At 33.8% G+C, this 12,813-nt stretch overlaps 1 protein-coding gene and 1 non-coding gene across 2 annotated transcripts; one reads left to right on the top strand and one right to left on the bottom strand.

Annotated features, from left to right (window-relative positions):
• Positions 1-6,612: 6,612 nt before the first annotated feature.
• LOC111721808 lies at positions 6,613-6,719 on the top strand. Its single transcript, XR_002770826.1, has one exon. It is a non-coding gene; the product is annotated as a U6 spliceosomal RNA (small nuclear RNA).
• Positions 6,720-7,838: 1,119 nt separating this feature from the next.
• PABPC5 (poly(A) binding protein cytoplasmic 5) lies at positions 7,839-9,268 on the bottom strand. Its single transcript, XM_012812070.1, has one exon. The coding sequence runs from the start codon at positions 9,266-9,268 to the stop codon at positions 8,120-8,122; it is 1,149 nt and encodes a 382-aa protein (XP_012667524.1). The 3' UTR covers positions 7,839-8,119.
• Positions 9,269-12,813: the final 3,545 nt, after the last annotated feature.

The following is a 12,813-nucleotide window of genomic DNA, read 5'->3' as shown; positions in this document are numbered from 1 at the left end:
TCATTATGATAAGAAATTATGAATTATTGTTGGAATACTTTAATAAAAATTCTAAGAAATCCCAGAACCTTTAAGTAGCATATGTAAACTTAAGAAAGAAAAAGAAATTCGCATGGATGGAGCCGGAGAATGTTCTTCTGAGCAAAGTATCACGAGAATGGAGGAAAAAGTATCCAATGTACACACCCCTATTATGAAACTAATTTATACCTTTTATATGAAAGCTATAACCAAATAGCCTAAGAATATGGGGAGGGGGGAGGGAGAAGGGAGGGGGGAATGGGTGGAGGGAGGGGGTTTGGAGGGATCACTTCTGAGGTTTATCTTATAGGGGTACAGGTGAATCTTTCTAAGAGTAGAATGTGAACGTTTTAAAGCAATAACTGAGAAAATGACATGAAGGCTGTGTTGACCAATTTGATGGAAGTATTTCAGATTGCATGTGAAAACCCCACACTGTACCCCAGAAGTGCATTAATGCACATAGTTACCATTCAATAAAAATAAAATAAAATAAAATAAAATAAAAAGAAATTCACCTTCAAAAACAACTATAAGCATTAAATATTGACACTTTTTAATGAAGTTTTAATGGGGTGCTACAAGTTAATATTTCTAAGGGGCAAATCTTTCCTCTTTTCTCCATCTTTTCTACATTCTTTATGTTTCTTTTGGTCAACACTTATGGTGCAACAGAGAAACATAGCTCTCTCATGTCAGAGTTGTGAAGAATTTCCAGGACTATTTTGCCCTTTTGTATACAATCAGCACTTATAAATTTTTGTGTGAGATCTCTCCCTGGAGACAATATAATATTTGATATCTTATGCCCATTTTTTTTTTCATTCTAACCACAAAATTCATTTTTTTTGCATTCTAAAACCTGTGTATTCAATTTATCTATCATTCTTCTTTTAATAATTAATTATTAATGCCAATTCATTTAATACAGTGTTTTAAATTATTCATTGAGCTGTAAATTTGTTTTTTAGTAGTAGATACCATATTGTTTCATGTGTTTAAAAACAATTTAAATTTTATCCAGATATCTGGGTAGATATGAAGGATACATACCCTTTGTACTTTGTACTTCAGTTCTACCAGACATGGTTGGCAAAATTACAGCTAAATAGGAAGAACAACTTCTAATGTTCTATACAACTGTAGGATGACTATAGTTAACAATAATGTATTATATACTTTCAAATAGCTAGAAGGGGGATATTTAATGTTCCCAACCCTAAGAAATGATAACTGTTTGAGATTATGGATATGATAATTACTTTAATCTATTCACTATACGTTATATGTATGAAAACATCACTATGCACCTAATGGATATGCACAATTATTGTTTGAAAATTTAAATTAATCAAAAATGTTTTGACCAAGGTCAATTAAAACACAATTCACAAAACCCCAAGTGCTTGGCCCCACATTTCAGATTAAATTGTAAGTAAGCAATTACTTATATAAGACATTTATCTTAAAAGCCAGGTACAGTGGCTCATGCTTGTAATCCTAGAACTCTGGGAGGCCAAGGAAGGTGGATCACTTGAGTTGAAGAGTTTGAGACCAGCCTGAGCAAGAGTGATACCCTGTCTCTAAAACTAACCAGGCACTGTGGTAGATGCCTGTAGTTCCAGCTACTTGGCAGGCAGAGGAAGAGGATAACTTGAGCCCAAGAGTTTGAGGTTGTGGTGAACTATGACACCACAGCACTCTACCCAGGGTGACAAAGTAAGACTCTGTCAAGGAAAAAAAAAAAAAAGAAATTCAGCTTAAACAATCTTTATAATAAAAATTGCTATTAAGGAACGGTTTTAATACTGATTTCCAGTTTATATATCACCTTATGATATACTGAGGAGATATATTTGTCCTTGAGGATTTAAAATAGATTGCATCTCTCACAACATAAATATAAAAAATAGTGAAAATGACCCAGGAGTTTATGAAAATCAGTTAGGCTAAAAAGATAAACGTGTTCTTCTTTTGGATACTTAAGTAGCAAAAACACCTAGTTCATACTTGTTTTTCATTCTTTCACAGTTTGCCTCATATTTGTCAAAATGCAATAAAAATTTCAGAAAACTGTATCTTCAGTGTTATTTTTATCCTAGTATTAATTTTACTCTTTGCCTGAGATTCACATTATTGTGGTATGTTTTCACAAAAGTAAAACCTGGAAATAGATAATTTCATTGCCTATGTTGCCATCTCACAAAAGTTGGTCAGTTTCTTTTAGCATTACCTCTTGCTGTTCTTGAAATATGCTTTTATATCACAAAATTTATCCTCTATTTGCAGTAAATATTTATAGTTGTATTACCAAATGTTTGGTATTCAAACCAAAATTCCAAACAAACCCCATAGCTTTGTCATTGATTTAATTAGCATCATTATGAAATTTACATTATTTATGAATAATATCTTTACCTAAATACATACATTCACATATAAACAGTAGACAATTATCCTCCTAATTACTGTGGCTTAACATGCAAGTTCTGAAATTTTCTCTCAACAAAATGGTACAATATCCATACATGCACATCTAATCACTACAAATAATTTTTGGAGGTAATGTTTGGACAAACTACATGAACCAAAAATATCTTATATAATCTTCAGTGTTCAGCAAGTGTGGGCTTGAGATTAGGTGATGGAAATATGACAGTAGATTAGCACCAATAATTATTTCTTTTAAATTCACTTATAGGTGGTGCCCATGGCTCAGTGGGTAGGGCACCAGTCACATATACCAAGGCTGGTGTGTTCAAACCCAGCCAGGGCCAGCTAAACAACAATGACAACTGCAACAAAAAACCAGTTGGGTGTTGTGGCAGGTGCCTATATTCCCATCTACTTGGAAGGCTGAGGCAAGAGAACTGCTTAAGCCCAAGAGTTTGAGGTTGCTGTGAGCTATGATGCCACAGCACTCTACCAAGGGCAACATAGTGAGACTCTGTCCCCCCTCCCCCCCAAAATCACTTACAAATGAATACTCTTGAGGTTTATTTAGTAACACTGTAGTAGTCAATTGACAATAAGACACAAATTGAATGCAAAATGTTTGTGATCTTCTTAAGGTAGGTATAAAACTAGGCAGAATTTGAATGTCTTCATAGTATTTATTTTTACTTCTAATATTTAAATTATTTTTTTATTTCTCTATGCCTTTTCTTTTAGTTATTCTTGAGCAAATTTAAAAATTCCTCATTTTAAAAATTCTGTAATGAACAAACGTGCATTGCTTTGTTATCATTCTTACCATAATACAATAAAGCTGTCTTTTGTCAAAAAAAGACCACGGTAGGTGTTTTGTTTCTTATTTAAAAACATTAACATGTAATAAATTTGGGGATAATAAAACCATTTACTGATATATTTTTGGCTTCTTGAAATACTAAAAATCCCCCCAAACTTAAAACAACAACAGACACACTTGCTAATTCCTTCTGTATTTGTTTTATTCAGGGATTTAGTCTGTTCAAAGATAGATGACTTTTTAAAAAAAAAAAATTTATCATTCTGTGCAACTTACTTTTTAAAAGCACCTAAACATTGATTTGTAAATTTGTTTGTTTTTCTGAAGTATAATTTATTCTCTTGGAAGTTTCAATTCAATTCCCAAAGGGTGTAAAATTATTTACCTTACATGATAGGAGGCTTATTTTTTCATATTAAAAGATGCTAATATCTAGTGTTTCAATTAAAGTTAGTTGTCTAACAAAACAAAGAGGCAGTGAAGCCATGCAGTATCAGCACTCATCCCTTTTTCTATGGTTTCCCTAAAGATTAAATTTTGTTTATAAAAGGAAATAAGATAAATTGTAAAGGTCCCAAATTTTGATGAGAAATTTATTGAGAAGACTGAGTTTTTATTTTCTTTTTTCTTTTCTTTTTTTTTTCTTTTCTTTTTTTTTTTTTTTTTTTTTTTTTTACCAAATAGGAAACAGTTTAAAATTGACTGTGACTTTTGATGGTGAAAATATTTGAGGTTAGTTTTTTTTTAAGTTTTATAGGATTTATATTCTCAGTATTTGTAATTTGAGTTAGGTCTTTCTCTTCTCAGATTTGATAGTTAGATTATTTCTAAATATTGACCATGATTTCCTAAAGCCAAATAGGGTACACTACCTCTCTTCAGCTCCAAGCAACCACTGGTTAGGTTACATTTCATGGACAGCAAATACCCTAAAAAATGTTAGAATTACTTCATCTCAGATGAGCAAGAATAGTATTTCAGGGATTACTGTGGCCATATGGTTTAACATAAGAGCAAGACTTTGGAAAATAGTACTGGTTTTGAAGCAGCATCCCATTAAATTATAAAATCTATTACTTTACAAATAGACTTTTTTACTTAAGTTATGCCGATTATTAGAAGATTTATCTGATTAAGACAAGGCTGTCAATCAAGTTTTGAATAATAATAAAAAAAGCATGAGAAAATGAAAGCATTGGTAAAACCTTAACACCATAAGCAAAAAACCGTGTAACTGACAACACTACATATAAGCATCAAACTGTGAAACCAAGCAGTTCTCAATTATTTCTTCATAATATGGGACTTTTAAATAATGGCTTAATCTGTAATCACTCATTTCCATTATCAAATATTGAAAGGAGAATTGAAAAGCAAACAAGTCGAGAGATTCAGATCCCAGATTATAAATTAATTCTACCGCTATTTGTGGAATTGCCTACTATATTCCAGGTATTGTCATAGATTGTGGGAAAATTTGCATCATTTATATTCAGTCATTTACTGATACCAATTATTCCCATAAATTAGGCCATTTTTTTATAAAGATGATATTCTCTCTATTCCTATATCTCTCCTTAAATATACTTACTTTTTCCCACTGGGCTAAAAATATCACTTGCACATGTAACATGTTATTTTTTCATTTAACCATCATTGTTACTAGACAGCAGTATATGTGAAAATTGCTGTACAGCACAACCTCCCTCCAATAACCTTGACTATGATAGTTTGTAATCACAAATAATATTCTTAATATCCTTCTCTTTGAGCACATTTAAAATTTGTACAAGTGACTGTTTTGAAAAGCCAAACAAAACAAGACAAAACTTTTCTGAAGGAGTCAATCTTAACCTGACTAGTAGTGGTATATTTTTACTAATTATTCTGTGCTGGGAAATGATGAGCAGTCAAATTTTTAAATCCCTTGTCACTGATTTAAGCTGTTCAATTGTGTTGCTTCTTCTTGGAAGGCTTAATTATTAGGAGTCTGTTAAATGTAGCTAAAAATGGAAAGTACAAGTTTTAAAAACTACCCTGGCATTATGTTCAAATAAAAATGATTTTTCCTTTCTATTTTTCCCCCAATTTTAGCCAATTGAATTTATAGAGTATTTTAAAATGTTTAACAGAATCCTAAACATACATATTTTATCTGTACTTCAGCATTTTTAAATTTCTCCTTGTGTTTTTGTATTGGCTGACCTTTCAAAAACAGTAACAATTTAAAAACTTAACGCAACTAAAACCAGGTAGTAAATGTCTACACTTGATGATTTTCACCTTCTAGAAAACTTTGTAGATTTATTTTGAATCCAAGTATTTTTAAAAGACATAGGCTAACACTGACACTTCAAGTTTATAAATTTAAATGAAAACTGGTAATGGGTAAGAAGAAATGGATCTTACATATGATAAATAATTACCAATACAACTATTTAAAGTTTTATTTACAGTTTCAGAGTTTTCATATATTTTAGTGATCACAAAAGTGTAAAGGAAGTGGGCTCATAAGTATGAAAAAATAAACTATATTTGTTTTAGTTTTTGTCAATTTAAATTCAGAATAATTTTCAAGATGTCTCAAAATTTTGATACATCTATCAATATAATGTATTCCTTTACTTTTTTAGCAGATTTAAGATTTTACATGCTATATATATTTTCCTCAAACTTATGTAATTCATAATGTTTTTAAACACGGGATGTTCATCTCATCATTGTTTACACATGTTAAATACTGAAAAATATAGAAATTGGATTCAGAAACAAACAGCTAAGATATAGTACATACACACAATGGAATACTGTGCAGTCACTAAAATGATGAAATAGGATGACATTTATTGGTATAAAAAGATGATTATGGTTCAGTTTAAAATTAAAAAATACAAAACAGTACACTTTTTTTTTAGTAAAAATGCTTATGTATACATAAGAAGAAAGGTATGGAGCATATGCAATCGCTGAACATATTAATATTATTTATATCTGAATTGTGGGAGTTTACTTCTTTCTTCTGTGTTGTGTACATTTATTACAATGAACAGGTATTATGTTTATAATCAATAAAAGCAATTATTTCCATTTCAAAAATATTTGATTATGAACATACATGTAATTTGAAGATAAACAATTACATAGAAACAGCTCATTCTAATTATTTTATGGTCAAATAGCTAACAAAAGTGTTAACAAAATTATAGATTTATATTGCATTATTTATGAAAATGAAGATTTATATATAAGGTAATAAAAAACAACTGAGAATACAGAAAAAAATTTTCTTATGGTTGAATCTGTGGCATGAGTGATTTGTATTTTTAAAAAGTAATTATTTAGTGCTGGCTTCAGCAGCACATATACTACAATTGCAACAATACAGAGAAGATTAGCATGGCCCCTGTGCAAGGATGACACACAGATTCGTGAAGCGTTCCATGTTTTTCTGCTAAAAAAAAGTAATTATTTAAATTTTACATAAATTGGGTATTTCTCTAGTTCTCAAATCTACTTGAACTGGTACATATTAAAAGAAAGACAATACAAAAAGTATAAAAATAAGTATAATATGGATGGAAGGCAGATAGTGAGACCAGGGAACTGGACATGAAATGTGGAGAATCTGCAACCTAGATATTACAGGATAATTAATGTAACTACAGTATGAAATGGAACTTTTTTTTTCTGAATTTGCAATCAGCCAAGACATAGATGGTGGAAAATAATCAAGAGACTGAATGTTCCTTAACTTTAAAAAAAAAATCTATGAATGTTATCACATGGATACATCCATAAATTTATTGCAGATAACAAAAAGTTTAATAATAGATGCTCTTCAAAATCATTGTTAAAAACATTCTATGGATTATTGACCTTTTATATTGATAGTGGATAAAGGCTGGAGGTAATTGTTTAAAATTATCTATAGGTAAAGGAAATTCATTGCAGTTATTAATCTTTTTGTATTTATTTAATGTGATCCAAGTACCCATACCAAAGAATTCAGAAAAATGAGTGGAAAGAGTGGTAAAGTGTCCTCCAATATCAACTCTCTCAGAAAAGGTTTTTAAGATGTAACTCATAATTTAAATCACCACTACCTAAAGTATTAATTTTCTAAGGTACTGATTGAGAAAACACCAATATGATTACTTCTGTGAGCATAAAGACAACTTGCAACATTTAGTAAAAGCCACTACCAATCTGTGATATACTCACAATATAGTTTAAAAAGAAAATAAAAATATAAATAAAAAGCCACTACCAATCTGTGATATGCTCACAATATATTTTAAAAAGAAAATAAAAATAAAAATAAATAAAAGAAAGCATCTCACATATTTTTTTAAAAAAGAATATTCATTTTAAATAATAAGTTAAAATGAAATCATTCACAGATGTTAACTGAATCACATATATTTTCCCCTGATTTACTGATGTTGCAAAAGGCAAGTTAGAACTTTTCACTGTGATAGATTCAGAAGAACCATCTCACAAATATTTTCACAAAGTAATTAAATTTGTTATTATTGAAATGAAGAGAGAAGTACAATCAATTGCCTCATCTTGACTGTTCAGAAGAAAAAAACTCTGAGCAATAAACTTTATTCTATAAATTCCTAAGGATATTATATCAAAAAATAGTATAAAATGACAATTTTACAATTAGAAATTATGCTCTTTACTAAAATGAACAAAGTTTTCTGCATTTCTCCCCAAAAGGACGTATTCATTAAAAAAAAAAAAAACAAAACTGTGAATTTGCAAAAAATAACCTGTTATTACAAAGAAGCCCAAACTAAGTAGGCACCAGCTAAGGCTGAAACAAATTGATTATTCTTATTCTCACCACCTGCGCCGGGCCTGGCCCAGGGTGACATGCAGGGGCTTGGAACCTACTGTGCGACCATTCATCTCATCCACTGCTTTGGCAGCCTCTTCAAAAGAGGAAAAACAGACAACACCAAACCCTTTGCCTTGCCCCACTTCCATCATCACTTTGGCTCGGCTAATTGATCCAAATGGAGAAAATTCCTCCTTAAGTTTTTCATCATCTATGGTCTCATCCAGGTTCTTAATATAGATAGGCACCCCTGGAGGCCGACTTTTGTCTTTTAATCTCAGCCGTTCAAATCTCCGCCTCAACTCAGCCAAGCGTTCGATTTTCTTCTGTGCTCGCCCTACATATAGAATCTTGCCATCGATGGACTTTCCATGCAGGTCTAGCACAGCCTTTTGGGCAGCCTCATGTGTCTCATATCTCACAAATCCAAAGCCCTTCGATTTCCCACTGGCATCTCTGATTACCTTAACACTCTCAGTTGGCCCATATTCACTGAAAAGTTCCTTTAGTTTTTCGTCATCCATGTCATCTCCCAAGTTTTTAACAAAAACATTAGTGAAAGTTGCTCGATCTCTAGTTCTGACCTCTGCTGCCCGCTCTTCCGGGAATTTGAATCGGCCAACATATACCTGGCGGTTGTTGAGCCGCACTCCATTCATGTGCCAGATGGCCCTATTGGCAGCGGCCAGGCTGTCGAAGTGCACGTAGGCATAACCCTTAGAACCATTGTCATCGCATACTACTTTGCAAGAAAGAATGTTTCCAAAAGCAGAAAATAAGTAAAACAGGGCCCTGTTGTCTATGGATTTGTCCAGGTTTTTGATGAATATATTTCCAACTCCAGACTTTCTTAAGCGGTCATCTGGCTGAGACCACATGAGGCGGAATGGTTTGCCATTAAGCAAATCAAAATTCATGGTGTTCAGGGCCCATTCAGCATCTGCAGGGAAACGAAAGTTAACATAGCCATAGCCCAGAGGGCTGTGGGTCACCGGGTCACGGCAGATTCTGGTGAATCGCAGAGGACCGGCAGGCCTGAATTTCTTATAGAGCATGTCCTCAGTGACATCTGGGTCCAAGTCACCCACGTACAGGGCGGCCTTGAGATACTTCTTTTTCTTGCCAGCAGGCTTAGGCTCCCCGCTCCCCATATTCCTGAGCACAGAGAGGAAGTTCTCTTAGGAGAGAAAAAAAAAGAAGGCTTTCTTCTCTAAGCTATGCGCCAAACAGCTGTTCACGAACAGAAAAAGCCAAGGCAGGCCAAGAAAATCTAAAAGCAGACTCAGAATCACTGTCGAGGCTGAGAAAATGAAGTTCAGAAACAGCTGGTCAGCAGGCTCAAAACAAACGCGTTAGACAAAAAGGCACCCTAAACACGAATCTATTCTCCCTATGGGGACTTAACATTTTCACCCATTCAAATGTAATATGTTTCAAAAGCCAGTATTAGGAAGCAAATTTCCCTTTCCCCGTGAAACTCAAAAGAAATCATCAAGCGGCTGCTTGGCTCCCAACTAGCATTGCCCAGAGAGGCCTCACGCCTGGTTTTCTGCATAAATATAGGCCTAGAGCTGCTGTTGGTTTAAAATGATATCAACAAGGGCAGGGACTGAGCGCATATTCCTCCGCCGGCTGCCTGGCTGGTCTCCAGCGGGCTCTCAGCTCATTAAGGCCGCTGCGCAGTCAGCGTCAGCGAAAAGGCACACTAGACACTTGGTGCGCTGGGACCAGCAGGCAGGGTGCAGGCAGCGGATCGGACAGAGACAGACAGACAGACACATGCTCGGGGTACCAAACACCGCCCAGATACCCAAGATGCCCACTGGGTACGGACCGAGTGAGGCGCGGTGATTTCGGCAGCCTGAGGCTCGCGGCAGGTCCGGAGGGACTGACTGGCAGACTCGCAGTGGGTCAGCTCAGACGCTAGGCGGGTCCAAACAGAGGAGGGGCGGAGTCAGCAAAGGGCAGAAGCGCGGCAGGCGGGCACAGCGCAGACTGATGAACTGGGTAGCGTTCCGCAGGACATAAGGACCAAGAGACCCAGAACAAGCTGTGGTAGGGAGGGAGATGGGCGGGGCAGGAGAAACCCGGAACCGTGCTAAGTAACTTCCCGCTTGTTGTGTGCCAAGATTAAAATGGTTTTAGATTCTTTTTTTTTAAGTTTATTTACTAGTATTTTGAAATATTATCTTTAATCTGCTTAACTGAAAGTCAAAGAAGGAGGCAATGACTTGGGCACAAATAACTTTTAAGTTTCAAAAACTTATTCCCCAAATAATTTTTGCTTAAGAAAAAGACTATAACTTTCATACTTTCTTAAATGCATTGCAAAATCAAAGTTGACAGCTGTACATGGCTTCCAGTCCATTGCTGAATGATCACAGGATCAAATAGAACACAGGGCCATGTTATATTTGGCCTTTATCCCTTCTCCAGAATCAACAACATAAGGGTAACACTACCCTTAGGTAGGCATTTTTCTCTGCTTCAGTAATAATAAGGTTTTAATGATTTGGAGAGCCAATAAAATGGCTTTTGATGGTATTTATTGCCACAAAACTTTGAAATTGTTGAACTTCCTTCACAATCACAGTTATAGAATTTGACGTAAGGAGATAAAAGTTGCAGAGTAAGTGTAAAATATATAATTAATATTCATAGATAAAATAACCATGTTAAGATACAGGCATTTTGCACAATTAATTATGAATTTTAACATAAGCTGTCAATTTAAAATCATTACAGATTCAAATGCAATGAAATTTGACTCAGCGCATAGGTTTCCCAAGATCTCACCTTAGAGTTTTTGAAAAACTTTTTTGGAGAGGAATTTTACTTGTTTTCAGAAATTTGCAAATATCTAGCAGACAGAAACAAATATTCAAGGAACACCTTGCACATTACTCCCCCACAAAAGAAACTCCAAACAAAATATATCAGTACTCAGGCTGGAAAAAATCCTAGGACGAAATGTTCAAAAGAAGTACATTACCTCAGTGGAAGTTCTCTTAAGAAAAAAATTCTTAGAATAACTGGCTTAATTTATGTGCTGCTTCATTTTTTACATTGTATAGTTACTGTTGGACTATAGAGTTGGGTAAAGATCATATATATTTACTCAAAAACTTACCAGTTCCTTGTGTTCTGGTGATTTCTTTCCAAGGTTCCTTTCTAAGATTTCTTTCTAAGGTTCCTTGTGTTCTTGTGATTTCTTTCTAAGGTTCTTGCTTAGGTAAGATGTGGTGACTATATGAGAAAAAGCAAATATGAACAAAAATTATTACAGAGATAGACAAACAAACCAGTCTTACAATATAATCACAGTGACCAATATGTAGAAACACTTGTGGATATCTGCTTACTTTATTGCATTTTGAATGTAATTTTCATAAACATCTTTCCTTACATGCATAATCAACAATGGGCTAGAAATCTGGCCTTTTTTATATTTATCATTTAAAAATACTATTTTATTAAAAAGACTATATTAAAATAACACCATAACCAAGAGAATTCCCATAATCTCATAACTAACTAAATCAGTATTTTCTTTTGTTCATAAAACCATTTAAATGTTCATATTCAAATTCATTAGTACATATTTTCTCAATGTTATAGACATATTAGAAAGTTAAAATGTGTATTTTTAAAATAACCACCTTTCTACACTTACTATCTACTTTGGCCATTGCAGTGTAAACATTCTAAATTATAGTGACCTTTTTATGAGGTCAAAGACCACAATTTTTAATCTTCTTTGTAATACATGAAATTTAGCAGAGTCCCCTAGTCTAATCAGAAGTTAACATGCAAAAGGAAAGCATTTTTACTTGTAATTTGTTCAACCATATTAATAGATTGAAAAGTCTCTGGAATAAAAGTCAGTTATAGAACATTTTTTCTGTAATGTTTATTATATGTTAAAGGAAAATTTATAGTCTATGTAAACCTGTTTTAAATAATAAAATCCATGAAAAATCCCTACCTATAGTCTTGAAGAAATTGATTGAAGCATATTTGAACCTTTGTAAGAAACATTTTGCATGAGGAAAAAGTTACGTATAACCGGCATTCCAAGTACATTCCATCACACATTTTTATTTACAGTTTCATAGTAGTATGTCTGTACTGTTAAAAAAAAAGGGGAGAGTTGGGAATTTATTCATTCTACCTTAACAGGCACTTTATACTGTATTTCCAATTAAACTCAGATGTCCTTGTTTTTGGGACTTCATTATGAATGTAAAGTTGCTATTCTCTTGAATGAAGACTAGGTTGACTAAACAAAATATCATAAAGTAAAACTTTTATTACCTAGAAATTGGCTCATATATTTTTTAACAAAGAGAGGAAAGCAATTTGACACTAAAAATTTAGTATAAGGTCAGGTGAGGCAGCTCATGCCTGTAATCCTTGCACTTGGAAGGCCGAGACAGATGGATTGCTTGAGCTCACAATTACAAGACCAGTCTGAGCCAGAGCGAGATCTCCTCTCTAAAAAATAGTTGGGCATTGTGGTGGGCCCCTGTCATCCCAGCTACTTGGGAAGCTGAGCCAAGAGAATTGCTTGAGCCCAAGAGTTTGAGGTTGCTGTGAGCTGTAATGCCAGAGCACTTTACCAAGGGCTACAAGATAAGACTCTGTTTAAAAAAAGAATGTAGTATAAACAGGCATTTCTACAGTGAGTTTTGAGGTG

Source organism: Otolemur garnettii, unplaced genomic scaffold (genome assembly GCF_000181295.1).
Source record: "Otolemur garnettii isolate 467f Iridium unplaced genomic scaffold, OtoGar3 scaffold00186, whole genome shotgun sequence".
Classification (NCBI taxonomy): domain Eukaryota; kingdom Metazoa; phylum Chordata; class Mammalia; order Primates; family Galagidae; genus Otolemur; species Otolemur garnettii.
Note: the sequence above shows the minus strand (reverse complement) of the source record. Positions and strands in the feature narration are given on the sequence as shown.

Bases quoted from the DNA above. Each gene is read 5' to 3' on its own strand.
- PABPC5 (XM_012812070.1), bottom strand. From the start codon at position 9,268: ATGGGGAGCGGGGAGCCTAAGCCTGCTGGCAAGAAAAAGAAGTATCTC.